Source organism: Camarhynchus parvulus, chromosome 1A (assembly GCF_901933205.1).
Source record: "Camarhynchus parvulus chromosome 1A, STF_HiC, whole genome shotgun sequence".
Lineage (NCBI taxonomy): Eukaryota > Metazoa > Chordata > Aves > Passeriformes > Thraupidae > Camarhynchus > Camarhynchus parvulus.
The window spans coordinates 56,502,757-56,530,439 of NC_044586.1; the positions used below are offsets into that span (position 1 = coordinate 56,502,757).

The 27,683-nt window shown below is 42.2% G+C and overlaps 2 protein-coding genes across 3 annotated transcripts in view; one reads left to right on the forward strand and one right to left on the reverse strand.

Annotated features, from left to right (window-relative positions):
• Positions 1 to 9,290, forward strand: part of COG5 (component of oligomeric golgi complex 5) — a 172,281-nt gene extending 162,991 nt beyond the window's left edge. Inside the window, exon 22 of the mRNA XM_030960406.1 lies at positions 8,575 to 9,290. Coding sequence (XP_030816266.1) covers positions 8,575 to 8,689 — 115 coding nt within the window. The 3' untranslated portion in view covers positions 8,690 to 9,290. The remainder of the gene's footprint in view (positions 1 to 8,574) is intronic.
• HBP1 (HMG-box transcription factor 1) lies at positions 9,182 to 26,782 on the reverse strand. Of its 2 annotated transcripts, none has more exons than XM_030960407.1 (11): positions 26,747 to 26,782; positions 22,685 to 22,877; positions 21,357 to 21,591; positions 20,441 to 20,573; positions 19,532 to 19,643; positions 19,300 to 19,412; positions 18,796 to 18,952; positions 18,098 to 18,242; positions 15,487 to 15,816; positions 12,089 to 12,230; positions 9,182 to 10,542 (listed from the first exon to the last, which is right to left on the reverse strand). In XM_030960407.1, exons 1-11 carry the CDS (start codon positions 26,759 to 26,761, stop codon positions 10,525 to 10,527), a joined length of 1,593 nt encoding a protein of 530 aa, XP_030816267.1. In that variant the 5' UTR covers positions 26,762 to 26,782; the 3' UTR covers positions 9,182 to 10,524. The 2 variants fall into 2 exon arrangements, with proteins under 2 accessions (XP_030816267.1, XP_030816268.1); XM_030960408.1 differs by having other exon boundaries at positions 22,685 to 22,873; positions 26,747 to 26,763.
• Between the last annotated feature and the right edge of the window lie 901 nt (positions 26,783 to 27,683).

A 27,683-nucleotide genomic window follows, 5' to 3' on the forward strand; every position in this document is an offset into this window, starting at 1 on the left:
GAGAGTCAAGACTGCAGCTGTCCTGACATCTGTATCAGGAAATAGAAGGTCTGAAAGCTTAACCAATATAAATGTAGGTAGAAATCTAAAACTGGAAGACCCTTGTTACACACCTGGAACGTTACTCTTCAGGAAATCAGCCCATAATCTTTAGAAAGTAATAATTACATCAGATTTTTGAAATCTTGCTAGGGTAGATGACTTCATAGCCAAATATTATTTTGCATCTTAAGATGTTAGGAAAAGTTATGAAGAGTCTTGTTTTTCAAATCAAGCAAAGTTTTGAAATATGTTAGAGACAGCAGATTTGTATGAACATGACAAAACCAACCTGGGGATCCTCAGGATTTGAGACTCAGATGATCATTTGGCTCCTAAAGCCCTAAACTTTCCAGCCATCTTCTCAGTGGCCTTGGTGTCCCCCCACAGCAGTGACCTGGGACACATGTGGCTGCACCAGGCTCCATCTGGCCTGGAAGCCAGCTCTGTCCTTGAACTACCATGCATGGATGTTGCCAGCTTTTGCTGGAGTGGTAAAAGCTGACTTTTCCATTCCAGCCAACAGTGATTGTGCCTCAGAAATGCAACTGTTTTCTGTCCACACTTCTAAAGCAGCCAAGAGGAGTCTGCTATAAATATTTACACTTCCTGAAGCTGATAGCACCACAGAGTCCCATGTAGTGATCAGGCCAGTTAAGGAGGTACTAACTGATCACCAGTAGATATTACTAGGATTTATTTCTGAAATATTAAAATACAAGCTGTGTCTCTTCATATGCATATTTTTTGAAAATCATGCTTGTGATTAGTCTTGTTTGCCTACAAAACCAGCTTTTCTTGAATCTCAAGCCATGACACTGAATTACAGGGACATAGGTGATGGGTGTATATGTAATCAGCTGTGAATATTTTGATTGTCATTTCTGTCCTGATAGTACTAGCAACACCGCCAGTGTTGAATCTCAGATATAGTAGGGAAAGCAGGGAATGCAAATCATTTGAGAACTGGTGGGATTTTTTCTCTTCAATTTGTTTTCCCAAGTTTGAAAATGTCATCCTTAAACTACAACACATTTTTGTCTTTGTCTGCAATTAAATTTCATCCAGACTGATTCAGTTAATGGGTGTGCTGGTGGTCATGTTCAGACACTGATAAATTGTTCTAACCATGGAGGTATTAAGGAACAAACCTTGGGATGAGGCTTTTAGGCTGAGACAGTGTCATCCATTAGACCAAGTAGCAAAGCTGAAATATTTAAGTTTTCCTTTCAATCCTTTCACTCAATCTTTTATTCATTTTTCATGGCTGGTTATCCATATGTAAGGCAGGCAAGCAGACATCAGTCACTAGTATGACCATTAATCACTCATATTTTCTTTAATACTCTATTGGAAGATTTCTGAGCCAGCTCTTTGTGTGTCTCATATGAGCCCAAGTTGAGCTGCAGGCTTCTTGCTCTTCTATCACCACCCTCTTCTGGCTTTTTTCACCTGTAGTTGTTCAGCTGTGTGAGTTGAACTTTGGATGTTTGGAGCCCTCAGATCCCTGCACTGCCCTACATCAAAATATTCTTTTTGTTTGCTGCAGCCTTGCAAATGGTAATTTTGTGCAACTTCCCTTTGTAACAACTGTGCAATTACTCTAGGGACCTGCTGCCTAGATATTAATTTCCTTGTGTTACCAGGATCCTTCTAGGCTCATATTAAAGCTAATTGGAGTGCTGCTTCCGCTCTGTAGGTCTTAAATGCTTTGCTTGCAACGTGGTGTGAATGGTATGAATTAGTCCCATTCTGAGCATTTTTCTGCATTTCCTTCTGCTTGAATTCAGCATGGGGGTGGTATTTACCTGGCCAGAGGTATATTTGCCAGACTCCCTTTATAGACAGCAGAGAGAAACAGGCACTGCTGGGGCTGATTCATCTCATCCTGAAGCAGGTACCTAAAATAGGTCAGTTGCATTGTGTCCTGAAAGCTCCCATTTTCTCTGTTCAGTGAATGGAGTGTGGGCTGGGACACAGGAGCTCTCTCATGCAGCCAGCTGCCCTGCAGACATTGAAAGTTAGGTGAGATGACCCTGCTGCAGGTGTCCTTCCTGAGCAGGGATTGTGTTGAAAGGAGCACTTCTTTAAGTGGCCAGGGCAATTTTTTTCTTTTTCTTTTTAAATTAAGCTTGAAAACTCAACTTTTCTTCCATAAAAGAAGCCCTATTAGACATGACAGGATTTGAACCAGCCTGAAGGACAGTTCATCCATTCAAGGGTCAAATTCTCACCTTTACCATTAGACTGTGTGTTAACTCCCCTTATTCAAGCTCACCCTGTGCTGAAGCAGAGTTGAAAGCCAGACCCAGTGAAGGGTTCATTGCTATAAGGAGCTGCTGTCCTGAGCTGGGGAGTTGCTCTGCCCACTCAGTGCCCGGGGCAGGGACAAATGGCAGCTCAGGGAGCACCATGAGAGCCCCATCTGTGCTGGGCTCAGCCTGGCTGGGCAGAGCTGTGTGCTGGGCTCAGCCTGGCTGGGCAGAGCTGTGTGCTGGGCTCAGCCTGGCTGGGCAGAGCTGGCAGCTCTGTGCCCTGGGCTCAGCTTGGCTGGGCAGAGCTGTGTGCTGGGCTCAGCCTGGCTGGGCAGAGCTGTGCCCTGGGCTCAGCCTGGCTGGGCAGAGCTGTGCCCTGGGCTCAGCCTGGCTGGGCAGAGCTGTGCCCTGGGCTCAGCCTGGCTGGGTGAGTGCTGTCTCTGCTTGGGGCAGGAGCGCAGCCGCAGAGGCTGCGGCGTTGCCGGCCAGGCACAAACCCCAGGGCACTCAGGCAGGCAGCAACTGGAGATGTCTCCTGCTCCTCTCTTGTCCTACAGCTGGAGGTTTTACAGTTCGGTTTTACAGTAATTTTTATAGCACTGGACTAAATAGACCTGGTGTCACACAGATGTGCTCGTACACAGCAGATTTTCCATTTTCTGCTGTGCCCCAAAGTTTGCAAAGCAAACAGACTTTGACCAAAATACTAAAGAGAAGTCTGGCCCCAGTGTCCTGCAGCTGTCCTGCCGATGGATCAGGACAGCAGTGCACAGGGTGCAGTCCCAGTACTGAGCAGAAAGATGATCACTGCCTTTTCTGAAGCTCACCATGGAAATCTGACTCCATTTGACCAAAGGCAGAGCCCAGGAGGGTAGCACTAGGATTCACAATTCCATGTAAGATTAATTAATTAGAGTCATTGTAGGGGATCCACATTAAGATCCCTTAAGAACCACAACCCAAATCATACTTTTTTTTTTTTTCCTTTTAACTCTAGATATAAATCTTCATGGGTTCAAATAACATTTTAAAGAAGAACTATCAGGGTCTTATATAATCAGCTTGTCCTGATTTCCAAGAAAGCTCATGGTTTTGCTCATGCAAGTGAAGTAATTTAATAAGTGCTTTAAAATCCTTTTCCTTATGTGGGAGGGCATCTTAAACTTAGGGCTTTTTTTTCCCTTACTTCTTATGGCATTTTTAATGAAGCATTAATATATGCAGAACATCCCACCAACCCTCCTTCCATAGCTCTCTTTTACAAACAATATTTGTAATGTATACCATAGCTTGTCTTTTAAAATAGAAACAGATTGCTGAACAGGTTTTATGTCCTTTATTAGACTAGAAGATGCTGAATTTAGGGCATTATTTAGTCTAATCCCTTCAAGAGTATGTTTTGTATATTACATAAACAGGGTTTCTTCCATCTTAAAAAAAATGATACAACTATATATTACATCTTTTTATATGACAACAGCTGTGATCTCCTCTGTGCTGGAGACTTCATGATACTGCTTTCACCCATAGTGCTGTTTATTTTTCCACAACTACTTTGGCACTGGTGTTTTCACAGTGTCCTCATCAGCAGTGAGCCTGCCTTTCTAGAGACAAGGTTTTAATGGTAAACTGGTGCATCTGAATTGAGTCCTGTACTGCCAGCATAGTTAACAAAAGCTCATTTGAGCTAGGACTGCTAAAGTTTACCAAAATGTCTTGGCAAATTCTGCATTTCAAGTGTTGACAAAGCCCCTGAATTCATTTATCTCCCCAGATTAGTCAGGTAGGCTCCTGTGTTGTTCCAAGTTGCCCAGCTCAGGCAGCCTGCACTGAAGTCTGGCTGCATGCAGCAGCACTCATCTTGCTTTGCCACAAGCAACTTCCTGCACTGTCCATATTCTGTATGCTGCAGTCCCCTGAAGACTTGTTGTCTGTCTTCAGCAAAACAAAATTCCCATCCCAAATGAACTTCTGGAATCATGTCTACTTTATGACCATTGGTGCTTTTAGTTACCTCTTCCAGCCCATTCCTCCCTCTCACTCTGGAGCAACCTCACCATTATTCTCTGGACTCCAAACAACCTTCCTCCCTGATTGATGATTTGTGCCATTTTACTACCTGGACCTTTCCTTACCAGGAATGGACAGACTTCCCGGCCTGCCTCCCTGGTGTCATTCCCACAGGCAGCAATGCAAAGGAGTTTTCTGAGCTTGACCGTGATTCTCTTGTCAGCTGGTGGGTGTGGAGCCCCAGGTGACTGTGGCTGCCTCTTTGCTAGCAGCCTTTAGCAGCTGCAGCAGCTTTTCATCCTCCCCTTGGCTGCTTTCCTACACCTGCCTGTGTGGGAGCAGGCTCCCAGCCTTCCCTGGGTGGGCACAGGGAGTTCTCCAGGGCAATTTGCTTTACCAAAAACACTGTTCTTTCACTGTTGCAGGTGAAACAGTGAAATTATGAATTATGAATGGCTTTTTAAAAAAACCTTCAGCTTCAGAATGTTTAAATACTTCTATTGGAGATGCAGGTGTGTGACACAGGAAAACAGTGAATGCAGTTGGAGTATTCAGAAAGCTTTTGTTTTCATTGTTTAGTGTAAAGCTGTAAAAGGTCTCTTCTAGAAAAATGCCTGAGAATTCACCTTAGAGTATTGACATTACTGATTGTCTTTGGAGTGGGTAAGAGTTGTGATGCTCTCATGTTGCTAATTTTTGTGAAGTTTGATTCCATCTCTTTGAAACAATGCCACAGTAAAAGAGCAAGTACAGCAGAAGGGGCCTGCAAAACTCCTTTTAGCTGCCTCTGGAGTTGGTTGTGCAAGTTAAATCAGATTCTTTTGGGGCAGGAGAGAAGGAAAAAAGATAAAAGCTGCAAGAAGGTGTGACAGTGGTACTGTAATACTGCAGTATGGCACTTAGCATAGCCTAAATCTCATTCCATCTTGTTTGATCTGATGGGAATAACAGTCTGGCAAAGGATTATCAAGGGCTCACATTGAGTGGTTTTGGGTGCTGCTTTTAGGGTAAAGCTTCTCCCTTTCATCTATCTGGTTATCTCTGTAATCTTTTTCAAGGGCTTTTTCAAAGCAAGGAGATAAATCAGTTAAGGGATAGCAGTGTTACCATCTGGATAATGATGCCAACCCACAACTTCACCAAGAGGTGTTAGAGCTTCCTAAGTTAAGCAGGTCAATATGGTTTTTTTTCTATTTTCAGCTTGTGATGACTTCAAAAAAACTATTGGAGCCCACAACAAACTTTGAGGAGTGTATAGGATGGAAAAGACAGGGATACTGCTGAGTGGAAGGGGAGAGATTTATCGAAATAAATAACAGTTACAGTAAGAAAACTCACAGGAGTTTCTCAAATGTCTTTTTAATACAGGGCACAATTCTTTGTAGCAGCTGACAAACATCTAACATGTCTAACAATTATTGCTGACCAGAGCACTTGAGTGCTGACTTGAGTGGAAATGTGAGACATTTCAGACTCTTCTGAAGCATCTCCACTCATCAGGATGGCATCCTTGATGTCATCCTTGACCCTTTCCTGCCTGCATCTCCCAACTGCTACTCAGTCTGCTCATCACATGTGGGCCCCTCATTGCTACAAGAGGCCAGTTTATCTAAAAAGCACAATTTCCTGCTGTCCCATTCCCCCAGTTTTTTCTCTAAATCTTGGGATTTAAAATAAACCTGTGGATGTGCCTAATCTCTTTGCAGTTCATGATGCTGATAGCCTTTGCTGGGAATGAAGTGAGCTGCACCCAAAGCACTTTGTGGCTGCAGCAAGCAGTGTTTCAGTTGCCTTTTTCCCTGTAGACCCTGTGCTGCTCCCCAGAGACCATTGGGAAGGAGCAGGCTGAAGGTTTTCAGAGAGCTGACCAGGTGCAAAATGTCAGGTTTACTTTAGCTAGATAAAATAAATATTCTTTCCCTGTCTTTCTGCCTGTAACAGATTGCTTCTCTGTTGTGGTTTGTTGCTGTGCAAAAAATTCAAAGTGATTCCTTACAGTGTCTTTGTACCTGCTGTGGACCCCTCAGCAGTAGCACACAAGGAAGTTGTTATCAAAATTTAAGAGTGCACCAAGGCCACCATGAGGAACTGTTTCTGTGCTCAGTAACTTTATTTTTTGAAGGATCTCAACTCTCCAGTCATCCAGTCCATCCTTCTTTGGTCCCCTCCCCAGACAACATGTCCTGGGCTTCAGCAAAGAGGGACTGTGAGTCTGGGTGCTGCACAGAGACACGGGGAGCTGTGGTGGGAATCCCCTGGTGCTGTGCTGTTCCAGTCCCACCCTGTGCTCAGAGGTGAAGCTGCCTTGGGTTCTTTGGTTGCACAGTTGCACACTTCACCCTCTCCCTGTCAAACTGCAGGGGCTGCAGGTGGGGACAGGCAGCTCCTCCTGGTGCTCCCTGCCAGCGAGGCTGACGGATCAGCACCGGCGGGAGCGGGAGCAGCCCCAGGACCAGCTCATGGGGCTGGGCTGCTGTGGCTGTCATTGGTTTCCAGGAACTCCTCTCTCCAGAGAACTGAGCACAGGCTCTTGGCCTCGGGAGCATCTTCCACTTGCTGATAAATGAGCTCTGCTGGAAGTTCCCAGCCATGCTCTGACACAAGTCATTGAGGAAGGGCCAAGCCCTTGCTGAGGTAGCAGCAGCTTTACTCACAGGCACCCAAGTGTACTGTGACCCTGCATCTCCTCTGCTTTGTCAGGTTTGATGGGCTCATCTGAGGCTTCCCAGAGCTGCAGCATCACACAGGGATCTCGGCTGCTCCTCTCTTACCATCTTATGACAGGAGAAGCCTCTGTGTGTGAAACATGGGCTGAATATCACTCTTCAGTCCTTCTGCTTTCCTTAAGCCTTGCCTGATTCACTGCCTACTGCTGCCAGCTGCCAGCAGGCACATACCGGGGAGCAGTTCTGCCTTCCAATCCGTGAACTCTTAGTGCAGGAACGCAGGGTTCCGCCAAAGGCTTGTTTGTTGGAGGGAGCAGTAAACATAAATACAGCTCTGCCTGCACAGCCCACCATCCTACAGCAGTGGGTGTGTATTTATAGGCACAGCTTTGTGGTTGCTCTGTGTTACTGTCTCCATTGACCCCTGTGCCCCCCCACCCCTTCACCAGATGTGCACAACAACCATCTGCCTTCTCCCAGTGGGACTGGGAATGTTCCTGCCATGTAACTGAAAGCCAGCGGGCTCCCTGGCTGGCAGAGCAGCTGTGCTGGTGCATCCTGCACTCCCAGAAAGGAAGGCATGAGACAAAACCCAGATCCACTCCCTGCTCAGTGACCCTGGGGGCTGGAAGCACTGTGGTGACAATCTGTATTAGAAAAGGAACAGCCACATACCAGGAGCTCTATTAGTCTCCACTTGAAATGGGGTCTGTTGTTTGTGCATTTTCTTAATGTCACAGTTTTGCTGCAAATAGCACAAATATAAGCGAATTTTAGAAGGAAACTCCAAGATGATTGTATCAGTTACATGAAGAAATAGAAGCAGAAAAGGAGGAGAAAATTATATTCAAAGCTATATTTAAATGTGGCAGCGCTAGCTTGGCCTACTTAATGAATTAGTAAGTTGGAATCTCAACAGATGAGCACTTACAGTGTTTGTTTTACAAATATGCTGTCACTCAACAATACTGTGTACTAGAATGTTGACTGAAGGTGACCCTGTGTTGTAAAGCATCACCACAGTCACCCCTTTTAGCTTTGCAATGTTTATTTGCGCAGTTCCCACATGATGATTCCATGTGTGACATCCTGTGACAATGTGTAAGAGAGCCAGGCCGTGCCTTGCCCAAGCCCTCTCTGGGGTTAGTGCAGCATTTCTTGAGGACCAAGATGGGAGTTCCAAAGGCTGTGCCAGGAATCTCCTCAGGGCACGGTGGGTGCTGACCAGTGCCCCACCTTTCCTGCTGGAAGTTGCACTCTCAGCGTCTGCAGCAGCTGGAGATTATTCTCTCCCTCTCTAAAGGTTACCAGTGCAGCACTGAGCCCGAGTCTGTGCGTCAGAGCTGTCATTTCAAGCCATCTGCAACATGCTGCTGCTTATTTAAATGTTAACTTGTTTGCTCCTCAAACATGCAAGAAAGGAGATGAAGATCATGGAACAATTATATAGAGCTTTGCAATGCCTTCCTTGTTCACTTCCTTCCTCAGACAAGTAGGACCATCTGAGGAAAATTTTGCAGGAGGGAAGAAGGCAATTAAATTCTGTTGCAGATCCTGAATTTACAGTACTTAATTGCTTTAGCTACTTTTTTTTTTTTTTTTAGTGGTGCACTGGAAGCTTATGTTCAATCAGTGAGAACAAGAGAGGGAAAGGAGTTTGCACCAGTCTATCCCATAATGGTTCAGCTGCTGCAGAAAGCCATGTCAACCCTTCAGTGAGCACACCTGGATGGACAAGGCTGTCACACCAGGGAGTTGATGGTAACACAGCTGGGGGCTTTGGTGCCACATGGGTACTCACTGTTCATGTAAATTATCCCCGAGTACATCAGCTTTACAGTGAAACCTTTACCTACTTTATGTCTGAAACTTCTGTCTTCTTGCTTTATGTTCACATCACAGGAACTTACTTATACAGAAATATTACAAGGAAATTGTACAACTTTTATGTGGTGTAAGTCTACATCTAATTGAAACATTCTTAAGCATTCCTTTTGAATTTAGAACAGTATAAAATTAGAACTCAAATATTACAGTGTAATTGCTGAATATCTCAAATAAGGAAGCAGCTCTTTTCCTACAAGTAGAGTTTTAAACAGTTGAATACATTTTAGCCGTATTCAGAAAATTGTACTTTTGAAATGTTTGAATCATCAGTTTCCATCTAAAAATCACTAATTTTAACACAAGGAAAAATATTTATAACTAACCTAAATGCTTCTCTATTGCACTGCTATTTGCTTAGAAATAATTTATATTGATTTCAACTCTTCTTGCTTAAACTGTAATAAAGAACATTAACTATCCAATCCTGAAAATAGTATTTGAATTTTTTCACTAGCTTCCTAATGGTAAAGCATTAAAATATACTTTGGATGGGTTCATGTAGAGACTTCCATGCAGAATGTGCTCATTGCTGCAGGGCTGACTTCATGATTAGTCTTCTTCATTTTATAAAATACACAACACCAAATTTTAATGGATTTATTTGAAATAATATACAAGAATATAGTGTGCAAAAATCTTAGGGGCAACATCATGTAGATGTGTCATAAACTGAAATTTACAGTTGTGATTCTTAAAAAAAACCAACGCACAGCTGTTTAGTACAGGAAAAGCCATGATTGTAAATGTTCACAGCAGAAGCAATTGTAATCCTAACGCAGCTGCTCTAATTTTAGACAGTTGGAGGAGAAAAAAAAGTAAAGTGCAAGTGTTGCACATATAGTTAAGTGCAAAGTTTGCCCCCACCATAAAGATGTCTTATGGCAAAATAAAATATTGTAGAATATGTGGCAAAGACAAAACACAGAGTTATAACTATGATGGTGATGATATCAACAGCACCACTTTTCTTGAGATAACGCTATTTATTTGTTTCATCCTGTCCGGGCCATTGTTTCCACCACAAAATGACAGCTCTAACTAGTGCCAGCTGATGCAAAAATATCTCCCTTGTGGCTACAAGTTTTCTAAGTGGCATCCCAAGCAGCAGCTCCCTTGCTACATCACACCACACCCTCCATTCCCACGTTCTGGTAACTTGCTGGCAGCAGGGCAGGCTGGGAAGCTGGAAGCCGATAATACACTTTGCCATTTCAGAACATCCCAGGCCCCAGAATTGCAATTAATAATACAGTTGTGCAATACATATTAATCAGCAATAAGAATCAATGTATATAAACAGCTGTTACATATTTTAAAATTCCCCTTTTTGTACATTTTCTTTTAAAAATAAACATTTATACATATCTCCTTCGCCTCTTTCTAAAGTACTTTAGCACCACAGGATATCCATTTTCAAGCCTATATTACCTGATACATAATGAAGTTTGGAAGAAAAATAAGGCAATTTGGTTTAAAATGCTGATAGTTTTTAGCTTACTTAATGTTCTATTGTAAAAAGCAAATCTGCACTCAGATCATTTCCATGATGGTGCCAGTATTTTATGGTCACACAAAGTCACAACAAAGAGTAAGACCTTGCTCTTGCATCTTCTCGCCATCAAGCAACAGCCATTATGTAAATACAGAGTTAACAGGAACATTCTGGCTTAATGCTGTTGTGAGCCCTGAGAAAAGAGAAGAGAAAACCAGATTAGTGATTACCAAGCAAAGGGCCCAACACTTGTTTTCAAAGTAAACGAGTATTTCTAATCATTGGTCAGTTACTCAGAAGAAAACAAAAAGGCCAAAGCAGACAGTTTTATTCCCTGATCATCAAAAGACCATCCTGACTTCTGTGTCACAGCCTGAAGCCCACTGTCATTACAGAGTAAGGTTACCAGACTGCAAACAGCTCAGTTCACTGAACTGGAACAATTACAAAGGGTATTTCCTGCTGTAACAGTGAGGAAATGGCTTCTACAGATCCTGTTCTCTTGGCCTGAAGACTGTAGGGACAAGGAAAATCCTACCACAAGGCAGGGCAGGAAAGCCTTACTGAGGCAAACCCATCACTACTCAGCTACACACAAACGCCTCTGAGCTGCTTGAGGCTCACAGGTGAGCCTGTGATCTCACCACCCAAAGCTCAAAACTGCAGTAGCGTAAGAGCAGAATAAATAAATAATATTATTTTAACTAAACCCACAAGGAAATGTAACAGAAGCTGTCACTGTTGATTAAAATAGAATGCAGTGAGCAGAAAAACAGCTTGTTCCTAGCAGCTGGGATTTGGTGGAACCTTCTGCAGCAAGGGACTGGGAACTGCACAAAATATGTGCAGCAGAAAGAAGCAACTCAGTGTTGGAGCATTTCTTATTTAGTCTTAAGGCAACACTTGCATATGCTCTTGAGAAAAAAGCTCATTTACACATCAAAGGACAAGGGTAACTTGAGGATGAAATATTACACCACATGGATGGTTTCACAACCGTGTAGATGAAGTCCACACCACCCTTCAAGCTCCTACCCAGCCATGAAATGGAAGAACTTGGCAAGCACTCTATGCACCCCAGTGGATCTTTCCTTCCAACCTACTCTTCTAGTTGAACAAGCGGAAACTCCTTTTTTTGATGTTTGCTTTACATTATGTTTCAGCTTTAAAGCCCTTCTCTTTCTTAATACATCCCCCACCTACTAATACATTGCTACAGACTCTTATATTGATGGCTTTCTACAAAGTAGAAAACAATTTCCTTTCCTACAGCAGTAGTGTTATCTACTGTATTTATTTTACAATTGTACAGACTAATAAATGAAAGATATTCACAGGGGAAAATTATTTTGCTTTTTCAATATCTTCATATATGCTGATATAAATTATCAGGAAGAAAACTAGGAAAAGGTAAAGAAAAAGCTTTTATGGAAGATAAAAAAGTTCAGGTACAACCTTATGAACTCACTTCAAAGCAAAAGACCACGTGCCCTTCCTTTACATTTCACAACCAAACTAACTTTCAGTACAACAGAATCCTCAGAACTCTCATAAAATATTCACACAGACCCTCTCCTGATCTGTCTCCTGCCAAACTGCCAAAAGCAGGTTACACAACACAGGGAGTAAATGAAGGTTTCAGCTACTAAGAAAGTAGCTTATTCTGAACAAAACACACTGTAGCCACCCATCTGAACACATGTAACAGCATGATGAAAAAGATTGCTTCACAAACATACAGAATTCGTTCGTTTTCTTTTCCAACAGTCAGGATTTAAACGCTTTTGCTCCTCTGCCAAGGCCTTGGCTTCTAGTGTGTACATCCTTCTTTCCTCATTTTTCATTTTCTTCCACCTGTCGCCAAGTATCACACTTATGGCTCTGCAAGATAAATGTTTACAGTACAGTCAGGACAGTGATAGGAAATACCAGGATATTTTTTTTTGTTTTTATCTGAGGACTTTAAAAAATATGTGAGTTAAATATGGAATTAACACACAAAGAAGAAATCAGCTATATGTTAAAAATTGAAATAATCATATTTGTGATTATCTTCTCATAGTTCTTTTAGTAGTTAAACAGCTGAGACTTCTGTGTTAGCTGAGAATGGGTCAGTGCACATTTTAACATTTCAAAGGGTGTACATACAGCAACTGGCATAAACCAGCAAAATAGAGATGTTACAAAAACCATCACCAAATGGTAACTCACATTTGTTTTGCTCTACTTTCATACTAGAAGATCATATGACAGATTTGCTGAAAATATGTTCTCTAATAATTAGAGCAATGAACTGAATATGACCTCAGCCAAATATTTGATTAACTGCAAGTCCCCATGTCTATTTAATCAATATCTGTAGCTTCTTCCACCTTTAATCCATCCTGTGTGGAACATACTGATATGTACCCATTCCTGTGCAAATGGAACCATTTGTTCTAATACATCTATCACCATTTCCAGAAACTGAATTAATTCCTTTCCTTACAAATTCTAGGTCTTTTGACAACATTTCCCTGTACTAGCCTTCCATATTGCTTAACTTCACTCCCAAATGTTGAATCAATATCCCATTAAAGCTTTAACTCTGTCTTTTAGCTGAATGAAAATCTCTAAACAACAGCTCTTTTATCAATGACTATTAAAGCTACTGAGTGGTTTGTACTTTGGCTTCAGGTTACAGCAATGAGAGTTCTGTGGCTGGCTCTAAGAAAAAGGTGGACACAACTAAGTCCTTTTCTTTCTCCTATTAATGAAGTTCCTTGCTGGCAGTGAAGATATTCAAACAGAATCAAGACAATTACAGTGTCACCAACTGTTTTCCATAACATGGCACACTCAGCAATCCTGAGTGCTGTTCTGCATCACTGAAAAAAAATGGATTTGACTCCTGCAAGGCTGAGTGGTGCTGTTCAGGTGTCTGTGAGCTGCAGAGCACTCAGGGACCACATCCCAAAGTGCCCAGACAGCCCTTGAGCCTGCACTGCCCTGTGCTCTGATGACTCCTTAGGGCAAACTCCTCCAGGGGACACCACATCCCATCACCATCAAACCCATTTGCACAGCCTGTCTCTTTGGCAGTGGAATTTCTGTTTTTCTATCCAAACTGAGAACCGGAATCTTTGGTCTGTCATCAGAAGCAAACATACCCAGTTTACTTAGCAGATTTTTCATCTTCTGACAGTATCCAGAGGCACATCACCAGAAACCTGGCTGCTCTGGGTTACCAGCTTGTACTGGATCACTCACACCCTCAGGACAGAACACGGTGACCCAGAGAGAGCAGGTCTGCTGTAAAAGCCATTGCCTTCCCAAATAGAGATGCACCATGAAATCTTTTAAACAAAAATACAATTTCCCTCATAGAAGGTCCACTACTCAAAGAATTTCTGAACACACAATCAATTTCAACTATGGTTACAGTGAAAAGTATCCAGAAAATAAACAAGTGCAGCCCTAACACCAGATTTTCAAACATGATCGTGCAGTCCATTTAAGTACTGTGTGACTCTTGACTTGTGCTTTGAATGTTTACAAGCTCACTCTCTTGCTGACATGCCTTCAGCTGATTTGTCTCAGAACAGGCCATTTAACTCAGAATACCTCAAGTTCTGTACTTTCTTACTCCCATAAGGAAATAACAGCAGTAAACATAAGAACCCCACTGTACAGAAGTGGCTACTATGTTGTAAGCTCTATACAGTAATCTGAAAATGACACAAACTTACACTTAAAAAACATGAGAGTTGCCTCCCTGCAGCTAAATTAATGACTGCCTCAGCAACACTTGAGTGACAGTAGCTGAATGCCTGTATCAATTATCACTAATGCTATTTCTGCCACCCTGTGTTTTATGGATGCCATGGAACTGCAGCCAAAAACTGCACTGCCTCCCAAGCAGGACAGTGAGCAGTGCATTTTGAACCATACTTGTAACTTTGTCATCTCTTTCCTTCAAGGTAAACCTGCTCACTGTCCTGCTTGCTCACTGAAATATTTCACATCCATGCAGCCACAGCTTCAGTTCACTGCATCCATTTGAAATCAGCATTTTCAACTAAATTTATAACCATCATAAACTTTCCTGGCTGACATTCTGTTCCATTTCTCATTGATAGTTGCAATCAGTGTGAAGGCAGCAGATCTGCTTCACTGAACTTACTATAAACATTACACAACATCATTGTCAGGACACACAAGACTGGCTGGGATTGTTTGGCAGGATTCTGTATTTCAGCACCAGTTACAGCCTCCTTATTAGAACATTATAAAATAGTAAAACCCCCTTCAAAGCCCTGCCAACTTTAATTTTTACCAGATTTAGTTCAAGAATTTTTATGTCACAATGCAATTTTTACAGTAACAGTTTTTATAAGATTACATACAGTAAAAAATCTGATTGTAAGATCAGTCCATGTTCCTGTGTTTCGGTTTCTATTTACATATGCACAATTAGCACCAAATATTACTTAAAATATACGTCATGGAAATCTTAATAAAAAAATGTTTAAAAGCAAACAGGCTAGAGATTAAGAACAAAAGAACAAACTAAGACTCATCCCCTAAACACAGTCATACAATTCTTCCTGCAAATTTCAACAGATCGCTGAATGCCTTTAGGGCAAGAAAAATTTAGCAATGTGCTGTCTGGATGATGATCTTTGAGATATCCTAACTGATCAGTACTCCACTCTTCAACACGATATACAGACTGGAAATAAATGCTTGCAACTTCAGGACCAATTTGCAATAATACGTCAAGACTTAATTAGAAGAATCAGAAACTCCCTTTTTTCCATTACAGCACACGAGCAGAGCACCTCATCACTGTAAACAACAACAGCTCTGTATTTGTGCCTCTGCCAGTGCACGCATACATGTATCAGTTGTTTTATCCCAATGTTTTATCAGAAGGTAAGTTTGCCAAAAATTATTTGTATCGAGTTCACCAAGTACTGAAAATATTCTGAGTCCACCCATAAACCACCCTTTATGCTAACATCTTTCAAAACTTATTCTTAAAACAATACATACATTTTATTTCAAATGCAACATTTAGCCTATTTAAATCTTAAAGTGGGACACAGATACTCTTCTAACTCACCAGTAACAGCAAAACTACAGTTTGTATCATTACCTGTTGTCTTTCCCTGGATACATCTGAGTGTATTCAACTCTGTATTTTTTGGCAAAAAGCATGAAGGCATTCATTGGTCTTTTGCACTTGTTTGGAGAAGTGGCACTCACAGTACTTGCAGTCCCTGAGCTGTGGCTTTTGCCAGCTTTGCTGTACAAAGGATTGGAGGGAAGATGCGACGATGCAGCAGAGGCACAGTTTTTACTACTGCATTCTGATCTCTCAGCATCTTGATTGTTTGCTCCCGCAGAGGAGAGCGAAGCGCGGCGCTGGCGAGCCATGCTGCTGAGCACATACACTGCAGAGGAGTCCATCGGGGTGAAATCGTAACTGCAGGGAAGAGACACATCATAAGGCCATCCAGAAATGTTCATGTAAAACACCTAAGTATCTGTTCACTCTTCAGTTTTACTACAATTCTAGTATTTTGTCCTTTTTTGTGTGACTTAATGATTTGTGCTCGATGTGGATGTCAGCGTGAAAAACAAAAAACTACAAGACTTTGGCAGGTGAGTATTTTCTTCAGTGTGATGAAGACTGCAACTTTCCATGTTCTGCTATGTACTTTCCTCAGCTATGTATCTGTTAACTATACTATGTCTTAAAACTTCATTCTCTTTTTAAACACACTTTTTTCTTTCTGCTTGTGTCATTACCATAAATCAAACTTGATCAGTGAATGACAGGTACAGAAAGGAAAGAAATGCAAAGAGTTCACTTGCACTAATGGCAAATATGAAACCATTACATTAAAATAAATTATATTATATTCACTTCAGTCAAATAACTTCTCTGGGCAGTTGAATACAGACTATTTTACACACAAACTTTCCGGGGAGGTTAAAGCCCTGCGCAGAGCCCCGTGACTTGGCACTATTTGATGCTGTGCTGACAAACGCCCGCCCTCTAGTGACAAAACCGCGACATTCCTCCTCAAGTATTTAAACAGCTTAGGTGACCTGTTTCCATAAAATTCAGACCTCCAAATACGACAAACTCTTGCAATTTTTAGCTGACCAATGACTGCAATTAACTTCTAATCACTAAAGAAGTAGTTTTACACCACAGACTGTTACCATCTCCAGGGGGGAGAAACACTCTTGGAAAGGGGCTACTACTATCATACATCTGAACCACTAAGTTACCACCACAAGATAAACATAGAAGGTATATATGCTAAGGCTCCTCTTACCTATTGCTCAGCGTGCCTATAGTTGCATGATTTATGGCCAAAATAAGGGTTTTGAAGAGCTTTTTTGTGAACACCAAGTAGAACTATTAGCAAGGAAATGCTGCGTGTGGCAGTCCAGCCCCTCTCTGCAAAGGTAGCTCCTCTGTGGGACAGAACCACACAGAAGAGTGGAGCCCAACGAGTGGCCTCCACCATCCCTCATCAGGAGAGTACAAAGCAGCAAGGAAGAGATAATGACCATCTTGCAGGCTGTCACAAGATAAGGAGAAAGGACCTCTGTTCTGCAACAGGCCAGCACCCTTCCTATTCCTAATCTCCTTTCCATAACACCAAACAGAATTTTGTTTTTAGTTCTTCTGTCCTGTTATCACAGCTGCAGCTGCTGCATGCTCCTTACTCAGTCACTCCCTTCTGCCCAGAAAGACAAGGAACTTGAAGTACAAGGCAGTATTCAGCTAGGCGGCAAATTAGTAAGGAGCCAGAAATGCAGATTTTTCAGTGAGATGTAGCTACCATGATTCTAACAGCTAACTTGGAGTAATCAGGAGTTAAGAAAAATGCCCAGACAGCAAGTGAGTGAAGCCAAGCAATCTGAACTTGTTCTATGCCAGACTGAAATCATAAAAGAGCTCTCAGGGCTTGAACTGCAAAAAGCATCTTAAATTCCTTTTTTTCTGTTATAAAAAACCAAAGTGCAACTAGATTAAAAACAGATACTAAAAAGACACTAACATCATAGGAAAAGATGGATTTTATTAAACCTTAAAATCTCAAAATAATATGGAAAAATCTTTATTATTTCCTTAGACTCTTAAGAGTAATTTATGTTGAACAGGACCTCTGAAGGTTATCTGGTCGAAGTTCTAGCTCAGGTAAGCCCCAAAGTGAATCAAACTCTGAAGTTAGTAAGTTTGATATAATAAAAAGAATGCCAAAAACCAGAATACACAAAAATAATAATATTATGAACATACTGTATTCTAGAGCCACTGCACATGCATTTACCACTAAGAAACTATTCAGATAATTCAGATGCATTGTTGCATATGAAGCATGAGATAACAGCTGGCAGACATACTATTGTCAGAAAACTGTACTAGGTTTTTCAAACATAATCCACTTTACCTAGAGAATTTACAAAGACAATATATATGTGTTTACTGCTTTATCTAATCTGCCTTGAACTATCATAAAAAGAGGCTAAAAAGTTATTTCACTCCAAGGCACTACTTTGCAGCTTAGCAGAGCACATAATTACACAGCTTTCCTAGTACTGAGTAATAATTTTCCCCTATCATTTTTCTTGTATTGCCAAAACTATTCTCTCTTTATTCTATATAATGCTTCAAATTCTTCCAGACTTAAGGTGCCTACTCATTAAATACAAGAACCACTGAGGCCACTTTATCCAAAAATTACCTTTTAAATGTATCAAAAACACCTGAATCATCAAAGTTAATGGCATCAGGGTGTCCAGGAGGTAGACACAGATCTCCAAGATGCATTTCACAGCATGGAATGCCATGCTGTACCACAGTCAAGCTTGGATAAAAAGATGACCAACCTGAAGTGGTAAAGAGTTAAATTAGACAAACGGCCAGACAATCTCTCCAGATCTTTATTGGAGCAATCCTATATCTTGAAATTACATAATTTTATAAAAATGTTCTGATGTAGTTTCTTTCACACAAAAGAAAAATCAGAAACTCTTACTTAGGGAATTCTTACTGCAAACAGTTTCTTTTTATCTCAAATAAAATCTCATTCTAGCAAAAAAGAGACTTTTACCATCAGAAGTTCCATTTTTAGCAAGTGAGAAAAGCTTCCCTTACTTGCAGTTTTCCTGTCTCCCCCACCCCAGTCTTTCTGCTTTCTGAGCTCCATTGATATATTCAATGAACTCTTTCCTTATGAGATAGGCAGTATTCCAGGAGCTTTACGGCTTTACAGGTTTTTTTTGTTTGTTCATATTCTGGATTACTTTACAAAGATAGTAAACTGTTTCTACACCACAACTTTTATCACTTTCATGAACAATATGAGATGCCAACAAAATCTGCAGTCACATTCTGAGAATATTTTAATATGCAACCAAGTGTACTTGAGGTATTTCATACCTTTATTTTTAACATAAAATGGATGATCGAGTCTGCATTCTACGGTAAGCAAGCCATCCTCCACTGTGCCAGGATCAAAAGTCAGCTTCAGCACTGACTCACCACAGGAAATGCTTTCTTCATGAGAAATCAACTTCAAACCATTGGAACCATAGTCCTGTTAACACACATACAGTTCAAAAAATTTCCCCCAAGAAAAGCATATACCTGTGCATACTCTAGGTGTATACTCATCATCATAGATAGTATTAAAAAATAACAATATTCTAATTTGTGTTTCTATCTAGCTAGAAATATATAAAGATAACATACATTCAAAATATACATAAATGAATTCAGTTCAAGTGCCTTTCTGTGAGATCCACAAACAGCAGAGTGATCAGCTCTAAACAATATTAATGTCAACTTATTTTCCTGAGACAGTAATTAAAGGCACAGGGGTAATGTAAGAAACAAAGTATTTGCTACAGGTATTGCAGTGAGTTTGTCAGAACTAACAATTACCTTGTAAGGACTGGCTGGGAGATTTTCCTCTTTTCCACAGCTTTCAGATCTTGCAAACTCTTCAACATCCTGCCATTCTTTATTGCGTCCTTTATGAAAGCACAAGCGAGAGCCTAACAGATTTTTTCAAGGAAAAAAAGAATGTTAGTGTTAGTTAAAAAAGTCTGTGCTACAAGGAAAAAAAAACTACAAGATAAAACAAATACTTATTTCATGAAACACGCTATTTTACCTTTTAGAAAACAATGCCAGACAGTTGAGGGCCAGGAATGGCACCATCCTAAATCATCATCATCTGAAAGTGATGACATGCAGAAAATGCCAGATTCTGATTCACTATTTGCCTATTAAAAAAAAAAGCAAAATGGTGTTGGTATTTTACTGCAGACCATTTTAGGACTGGTCTTATATGTCTTAAGACAATCTATATTTTCACTTGTGGCATCATTTTGCCTTAAATACTAATAGGAATGTAACATGAAGACAAAGATTAAAGGAGTGCAATAAATGTGAATGGATTGTTTTCATCTCCTTTTCTGAGATGCATCCTGACATTTTTGGGTTTCATTCTCTGAGATTCATTCCATCTCAATGGATTATCTTATGTTCATTTGTAAGTATTTTACACCTCATCATTCCTTAGTCATCTACAGAACCATTTAAAGCACATTACTCTATGGTCCAGTTACTGGAAAGCTGTAGGCTCAAGGCAGTTGTAGATAAATCCCTGGAGAAAATTCACTGTTGTTAACAGACAAATTTCAGATACCAATTAATAAATGGGAAAAGGAGACACAGGACTGACAGGCTTTGTGCATCTCAAAGGAGAGGGATCCATATTTCCTTTTGAGACATCAAATGAGATAACAATTTTTTAAAGCCTGCTGTAGAAGGAATCACAATAGAAGCAGAGCTTTCTTAGAAAGTGTTTTCGTCACAAAAAATACAAAGTAGCACTACAAGCCTACTGTGTGTGATAAAGAGAAAAGTAACAGAAAATCTAGCTTAAATAGCAGTAGTATTAACACTAAACAGATTTTTTTAAGCTAGTTTCCCTTGTAAAAAAACTTAACCCATTGCTCATACATGTTTATTTTAAAATGTATACATGTTTCTTTTAAAATGTTTCAGAACAACTCACCCTTTCATGTCTGACTGGTGTTTCATCCACATCATTCTTGGAGAAGTTAGGATCACTGTTTGAAGATCCTGGTGGAGGACGTGCATAGGAATGTAAACTTTTGCTTGTTGCTATTATGCGAACAGGAGATGATCTACAACAGAAACATATATTTTAAAATATCTCAGATTAAGATAACATGAGACTTTGCTGCCATTACTCTAAAATGCTTTTATTGCAAATATTTCTGTTTGCATGAGCTGAACACCAAACAAACCTCCCACACACTAGTATTCCAACAGGATGATTAAAGGGCACGAGCTCAGGCAAAGACAATGCTTAGCATAACTCCTGCATAGGTTCTATGTAGCACCCAAATGACAGTATTATTTCCACAGTGGCATCTCCTTAGCACAATGTTGAAGTTTTTACAAATTTTCTGATTAAAAACCTAAGAAAAGCTGTACAATAAGAAGTGAAGCCCAGTGATTTCCAAGATCCCACACTTGCTGCTCACAGCCTTACAGAATTTAAAGATCACAAAGATCACTACTAAAATACACATTGCATTAGATTTCCAAGTAGCTGTTTAAAAAAAAAAAATCTGAAGTCTGTGCACTAGAAAGCTTTAAGAATTTAATGTAAGAAATTCCTCTCAGTTTTTATCTGCTGCTTCACATGAGGTAAATGCCCATAATTTGTGAGCCTGCTGTGGATAGGCAAAGTCTTTACATCATCCTATGTCATTCAGGGCTGGAACCTAAGCAGCTTTTGCACCAGGCTCAGACATGAGTTCTGTGCATACTTTCACAGAACAAATAAAAAGACCAAACAATAGGGCTCCAGTTCAAAATCAGAGGGTGATAAGAGTGAAGGGAATATTTTGGAAACAGCATTATTAATCTCTATAGTTCAACATTGAAATGAGTGTCAGTACCTGTTATAAAAAGCGCACTGCATCAAAGGGCTCTGAGGACTTGTGGCTATATTTGCTAATTCTGTCAACCAGTTCACCCCATTCTCACAGGAATAAGCATTTTCTGGATTGCTGTTTGAGGTATGTTGGCTCCATGAAGGCCTTGAACATTCCTGATGTGAAACATCAGCACCAAGCTGAAAAAGTGCAGGTGGGGTAGAATCTGTCTGCACAGCCTGTAATTCAGGAAGATCATCTACAAACAAATGCACAAATTACCATAATTATACTCAATTCTTTGCTGTCTACTCAATTTGACATAAAATCTTGCAAATTTGGTGAAAAAAAGGAAAAAAAAAGGAACCACAATAAAGTAATTGTATTTTCTTATGTGGCAACCACCCACATTTCACAAACCCTGTTCATAAAAATGGCCACAGACATAGTAACATCTCTAGTTGATTATACATTCACACAAGAAATTTAAGAAAAAATTAGGTAACTAAATAAAAATGTAGTTCTGATTTTAAAGTTTTTTACTAGATTTACCAGTTTACACAGAACTATACTGCAGTATTATTCAAAAACAACATGCTTCACTAAAATACAAAAACATTCCACAATAGACAACTAAATTAATCTGTCCTTGAAGGAATGACACTAAAAAAAACCAACATCAGACCATGTTCAAGGTAAAAGGTTTCCACCAGGGAACCAAAGTTAAATAACTCAGATTAAACAAATTAAGAAAACTGGGTATACAGCCTGGTAGGGTGAATTCCCATCAACAATACACACCTTTCCTATCCCACACAGAGTAACAGAAAAGATCCCAGCTTGTTAACAGAAATCTGTGCTATGTGCTGTCATGTAACTAAGTATCATTATTCTTAATCAGCCTGTAATTTAAATGAAATATGTTAATATTTCACAGATATATTGACACTTTCTAAGGTATATGCTGTTTTTCTCCAATCTGTAAGAACTGAAGTAATCTTCCTCTATCCCAGAATCTTTATTTGCAGATCTAAAGCAAGAGGATTCCTTTAGGAGGAGCTCTTGAGCTTTCAGTTTGTTTTTCTTGTGCCAAAAAACCCTGCTCCTCTGGGGACTAGAAGCAGAAATTTGTGGCTCAGAGTTCTAGAACATATTTGAGTCAACAGGCCAGTGTGTCAGAACTGGAAATGGGTTAAAGGGAAAAGTGACTGCAAATACCTTCAGATGTCACAATTCCCTGCCCTACCCAAGTTAAAAATCAGCAATTTCAGTCAGCTTCCAATAATTTCAGTATAGGAAATCTAAAACAAACTTCAGAATTCGGTTTCCTCTGAAAAAATCTTGTTATTTACCAAGTTCCATGTGCTCATCACAGGATGCATATCCAGGAGAAGAGGGCAGGTTTTCATTACACTTCAGCAACTCCAGTGACTCGTTCATCCCTGAAGTTCTCTTGTCCACTACCAGAAGGAGTTTCTGAACTGCATTAGGCATTTGATTTGTCTTCACTTCCCACACCATGTTAGGATGCTCCAAAGTATCTGACTTTAGAAAGACAGAGGTTAGAAATCTGTATACATGTGAACTGTTTTAAGTTGCATCTGATATACTACTTCATTACCAGGGCCCTAAATCCTCATTAGTCTGTTGAATATCACAGCATATTTTAGGGGTGTCTAGAAACAATCTTGTACAATCCTTACAGAAAACAGAGCTAACTCTGAAGTCAAGAGGCTACCTGGGGCCCTGGCCACTTGAGTTTCTAGTATCTTGAAGAATGGAGACTGCCTGGCACTTCCCTGTTCCAGTAACCACTCTTGCTGTAAAGAAGCTGTTCCTCATGCAGGTTTGAACTCCCACAGCCTGTGCCCATTGCCTTCAAGAGCCTGGAGTTACCTCAACCACCTCAAGCCAAGATGAACAACATTCACTTGGTGCCCTAAGCCACTCAGCCCATCACAAAAGGCAATCAGATAGGTCAGACAAGATGTGATTCTGGCTAATCTGTCCTGGCTATTCCAGACAACTCCTTGCCTTACAAAGAGGGTGGACATGGCTGTCAGGAGAATTTGCCTAATAAAATACCTGAAGGCTAACGCTGACCAGTCTGTAATTTCCCCACATCCTCCTCCTTGAAGCCTGGTGTGACATTTTCTTTCTTCCAGTTATTGGGAGCCATCCTGCCACCAAATCCACTGCTTTTTGGAGACCATTCTCACAATACATCCCTGCCCACAGCAGGGGGCTTGAACTAGATAACCTTTAAGGTCCCTTCAAACCCAACAATTCTGTGACTCACAACTGACACTGGCCTGGAGGGATCCCATCTGCTCCCACTGCCTCATGCACAGATGCCTCACAGAACCAGCCTGCCCCTCACTTGCTCCACATCTACCACAAAGAAGTGTCTTGCTCTCTCAGAGGCAAGCTGCTACACCCAGGGACTTGAGGAACCTGGGAACAACCTGGAAAATGAAGATGAAAGCAAAAATGCTGTCCTCAACCTTGTGAGATCAGGCCCACATTTTCCCAGCTGCCCTTTCAGCACTGGTGTCTCTGCAGAAGCCTTTTCCACTACCCTTCCCATCTCTGGTCTCCAGGAAGAGTCTCAAACACACTGGACTCCTAACATCCTTCACTGTGCTGCAAATGGAAAGGTAAAGTTGCCTCTGCTGGAAGATTTCACTTCAGTTTCATTTCCCCAAATCCTAGTAAAGTAATGTTTATACCAAACCCACTATGTTACATCATCCTCAGCAGAGAACTGTGTGCTTATTCTACACAACCACTGTCTCTAAAACCTGGTAAACAATGTTATTCCAATCTTTAGTAATTTGGTTATCTACTTTGTTTTTTTAAGATGAGGATGAATTAAAGCTACCATAACATGATTAGCTTGTACTTTCATGAAGTGTCCTTGAAAAAATAATCATAAGTCTCTCACAAAAGAGCAAAATACAGTTCATAAGAAAGAAAACCTGAGAAGTCTACCATATGTATGTCCACTAAGTAAGCTACATTAGAGAAATATCAACAATAGCTGAGAAAAGTACAGTATTTTCATATCACAGAATGACAGGCTTGGAAGGCACCTCTGGAAGACACCTAGTCCAGTCCCCTCTACTCTAAAGCAGGTTCACCCACAGCAGGTTGCACAGGATTACATCCAGGAGCGTTTTGACTGGAAAATTTCTACCCTTCTGATCTTCTAATCTTCCAAATATATGCAAAACTTATATAAACTTGCAGGCTAAACATAAAAAGATGTTTGATTCTACTCAAATGGCACTACTACAAAGCTACATTGGCTTATTCTGATTTTAAGCTGGAGAAGAAAGGTCACAGAAATGAGAATATACAACTCAAACTATCTGTGACATTATTTTCACCTCCAGAAAACATCTTTAACAAAATTTATACCCCTGTCACCCATGAGGGACAGTAAAATTACAGAACACCGGAACAGCAGATAGCTCAGTTATTTCTGAACAGAAAAACCAGACTTCAGTAGTACAGGTCAGGACCTTGAAGATTATCTCCAACTAATCAACTCTGAAAAGCCACTCCTTGTTTTTCTGGCTTATCTACGTCTTTCCTTTCCCTCCTTCTGCCCTGCTGTTTGGTTTATTTTTCCCTCTATTTTTTCCTCTCTTCCTTTTCCATTTTCCTTCCAAAATGAAGAATCAAACTGATTTCTAGAATGTTACCTTCTCCTTCCTTCCTGCCAGGTGCCAAGACTTGAAAGTCCATGTCCTGGTATCCCAGCACTCTGAAGGTCAGAGATAAGGTACAGCTACAAAATGCTAGTCTGACAAGAAAGATACTTGTTTAAGAAATGAATTATTCCTCCAAGTCACAAGAATTTCTCCAAACCAAAGCCATCTGTGTACAAAAGCCAGAAAGTCCTCTAACAAATGAATTACAATGAAACTGAAAGAGAATTACAAAGAAAAACAAACCAAATGCCCAACTTTACTTTTCAATTTTTTTATTCTACTTGGTTAAAGCCTGCTTTTGACATCATGTCTTTCTCTCCTCCTCAGCCTTTCAGTGGTTTGAACATGGACGAGATTGGTCATTAACTAGCTTGTAAAGGTTTTTTAAAATTCAACTTTATGTTGAAAACTTGTTGTGTCAGATGTTGTCTAGAACCATGCTTCACAGGACTGTAATTACTGCGGCCGTCTTTGGAGGCTAAATGAAATTATTACTTTGTGCTTTAAAGCAAGTGAATTTGTCACGCTAAAACAAATGGCAACGCTAACAAAGACTTTATTAATTAAACCATGTCTATTTCTGAGGGACAAAAATAAACTTGGGAGAAAAGTAAATAAAGACTGCGGCTGTGAAAGGGTTCAGCAGGAACTGGGCAGCATCCACCCAAACCGCAGTGCGCAGGAATGCCTGGGTGGAAGTGCTTCCCGTGGCTTTTTTCCTTCTGCTATTTGCCTTTCTTCCCCCAACCTACTGACGAAGTTTCAGGCCAGCTCTACGCCTGAGCAATAAGCTGGACGGAGTTTAATTTGGAGAACAGCTCCTCCAAGCAAAACACAACATACTGGCAAGACTGGATCTACACCAGGGACTTTTCCTGGCGCAGCCGCTTTGATCAGGAATCCTCGCTGTACATCCCCGGCCGTGCCAGAGCGCGCAGCCGAGGCACAGCGTGATTCACCATGTTTTCCAAGCCCAGGCGGCCTGTTCGCTGACGCAGGGCGGGCCGCGCTGCCCCCGCCGCCCCACGGGCCCCTGAGGATGGCGTTCCCCGGGCGGCCCGGGGGCGGCGGAGCCCCGGGAGAGCCCGCCGGCAGGAGCCCCCCGCGCCCCGAGCCCTCACCCGCAGCCCCTCAGGGGCTCCCCCCGCCCGTCACGTGACCTTGTTTACACCCGCGGCCGCACGGCGCACGCGCGCTCGGCCCCATTCATTCGAACTGCGTAACACCGGCCCGGGGGGGCCCCCCCGCGCCCCGGCCGCCGCTCCCCCCGCGGGGCTCACCCGCACCCACGGGCACCCCAAACGCTCCCCGTGCCGCACAGCCGCTGCTCCCGCACCGGGCACAGCGCCCTCGCTCTGACACACCGGGGCGGGCAGCCGCTCCCCGGGGAAAAAAGGGGGGGACACCCCCCCTATTGCGCTTGTTTTCATGGTTTGAGAGAGCACAAAGAGGGCTGGCACACCCCGTGAGTTTCAACCCAGAGGTGCGGCAGGGTGGCGGCTCCGCGGGGCCAGTCAGGGAAGGCGCACAGTAAACAATGTCCGAGGTTCCCGTCGCCGTCAAAACACCGAACCCTGCGACCTCTTCGGCTCGACCTGCGCCCGCTACCACTGCTGTCTGACCTACCGAACCCCTTCCGCCCCCCGCCGGCCCCTCGCAGCCCCCAAAAGCGGCAGCTCGAAACTTTGTAGCACTTACCGAACCCGTCGCCATTACCGAGCTCCCCTCGGCTGCCCCCCCGCCCCGTTCTCTCGGTGGGTCCCGCCCCCTACAGGCGCAACTCGGCCGCTGAGTGGTCGGAGACGACGTTGCTCAATTCGCAGCCGCTTTCTATTGGCTAGCTGGCCTGCCTGTCAAGACTCCTCCCGGAGGGCGGGCATGTTTTGACCCTCCTGCACAGCGGATTGCACCGAGCCGCACATCAATCACCCCCATACGGCGCTCCGATTGGCCGATGCCTCGGCCAGCACCCGCAGAAGCACTCTGGGAGCTGTAGTCACCACGGCCGCCCGCGCCTGCCCACGGGTCGGCGATAAGACGACAGCCCCCAGGATGCCCCGCGCGGCGCCGGCGATAGTAAACAAGCGGCGCGGGACACGTGTACCGGCCCGGCCGCTGCCCGATCGCCCGCGCCCCCCGCCCCTCACGGCCCCGCTCGGCCCCTCACGGCCCCGCCGGCCCGGCCCGGCCCAGCCGCGCCGTGCGGAACCGGCCCGCGCTGCGCCCCAGCCACGGCGGCGGCCCGGAGGGCAAAGGAGGTTGCTAAAGGTCAGGGAGTGAGTCAGCAGCTGCGCTCCGCCTCGGCCCTCGCCGCTCTTTCATTGAAAAGACACCGGTGGGAACTTAGGCCCAAAATACAAGTTGGGCTTGGGAGGAGAAAATAAATTAAATCCATGCAGGTTTATCGGCCCAGTAGTGTTTCCCAGACAGTCCCATACATTTATTGCCAAAATAACTGTGTGGTTTGGTTAAACATTACTATTAAAACATTTTCCCACTTTTACCCATTAACTCCAGGAGATCGGAGAGACAAGACTCTTCCAGAGACCACATCTTCGTCACAAAATAGATTAATTACTATGCATGATGTGATACAAAGCAAGTACATGCACAATTCAGAAATAGACAATATTTT

Excerpts from the sequence above, each read along its gene's own strand:
- HBP1 (XM_030960407.1), bottom strand. Across the intron at positions 21,592-22,684 it reads TGATGAGCACATGGAACTTG|ATGATCTTCCTGAATTACAG; the intron begins GTAAATAACAAG and ends ATTTGTTTGTAG. Across the intron at positions 12,231-15,486 it reads TATCCAGGGAAAGACAACAG|AGCCATAAGTGTGATACTTG; the intron begins GTAATGATACAA and ends TTTATCTTGCAG.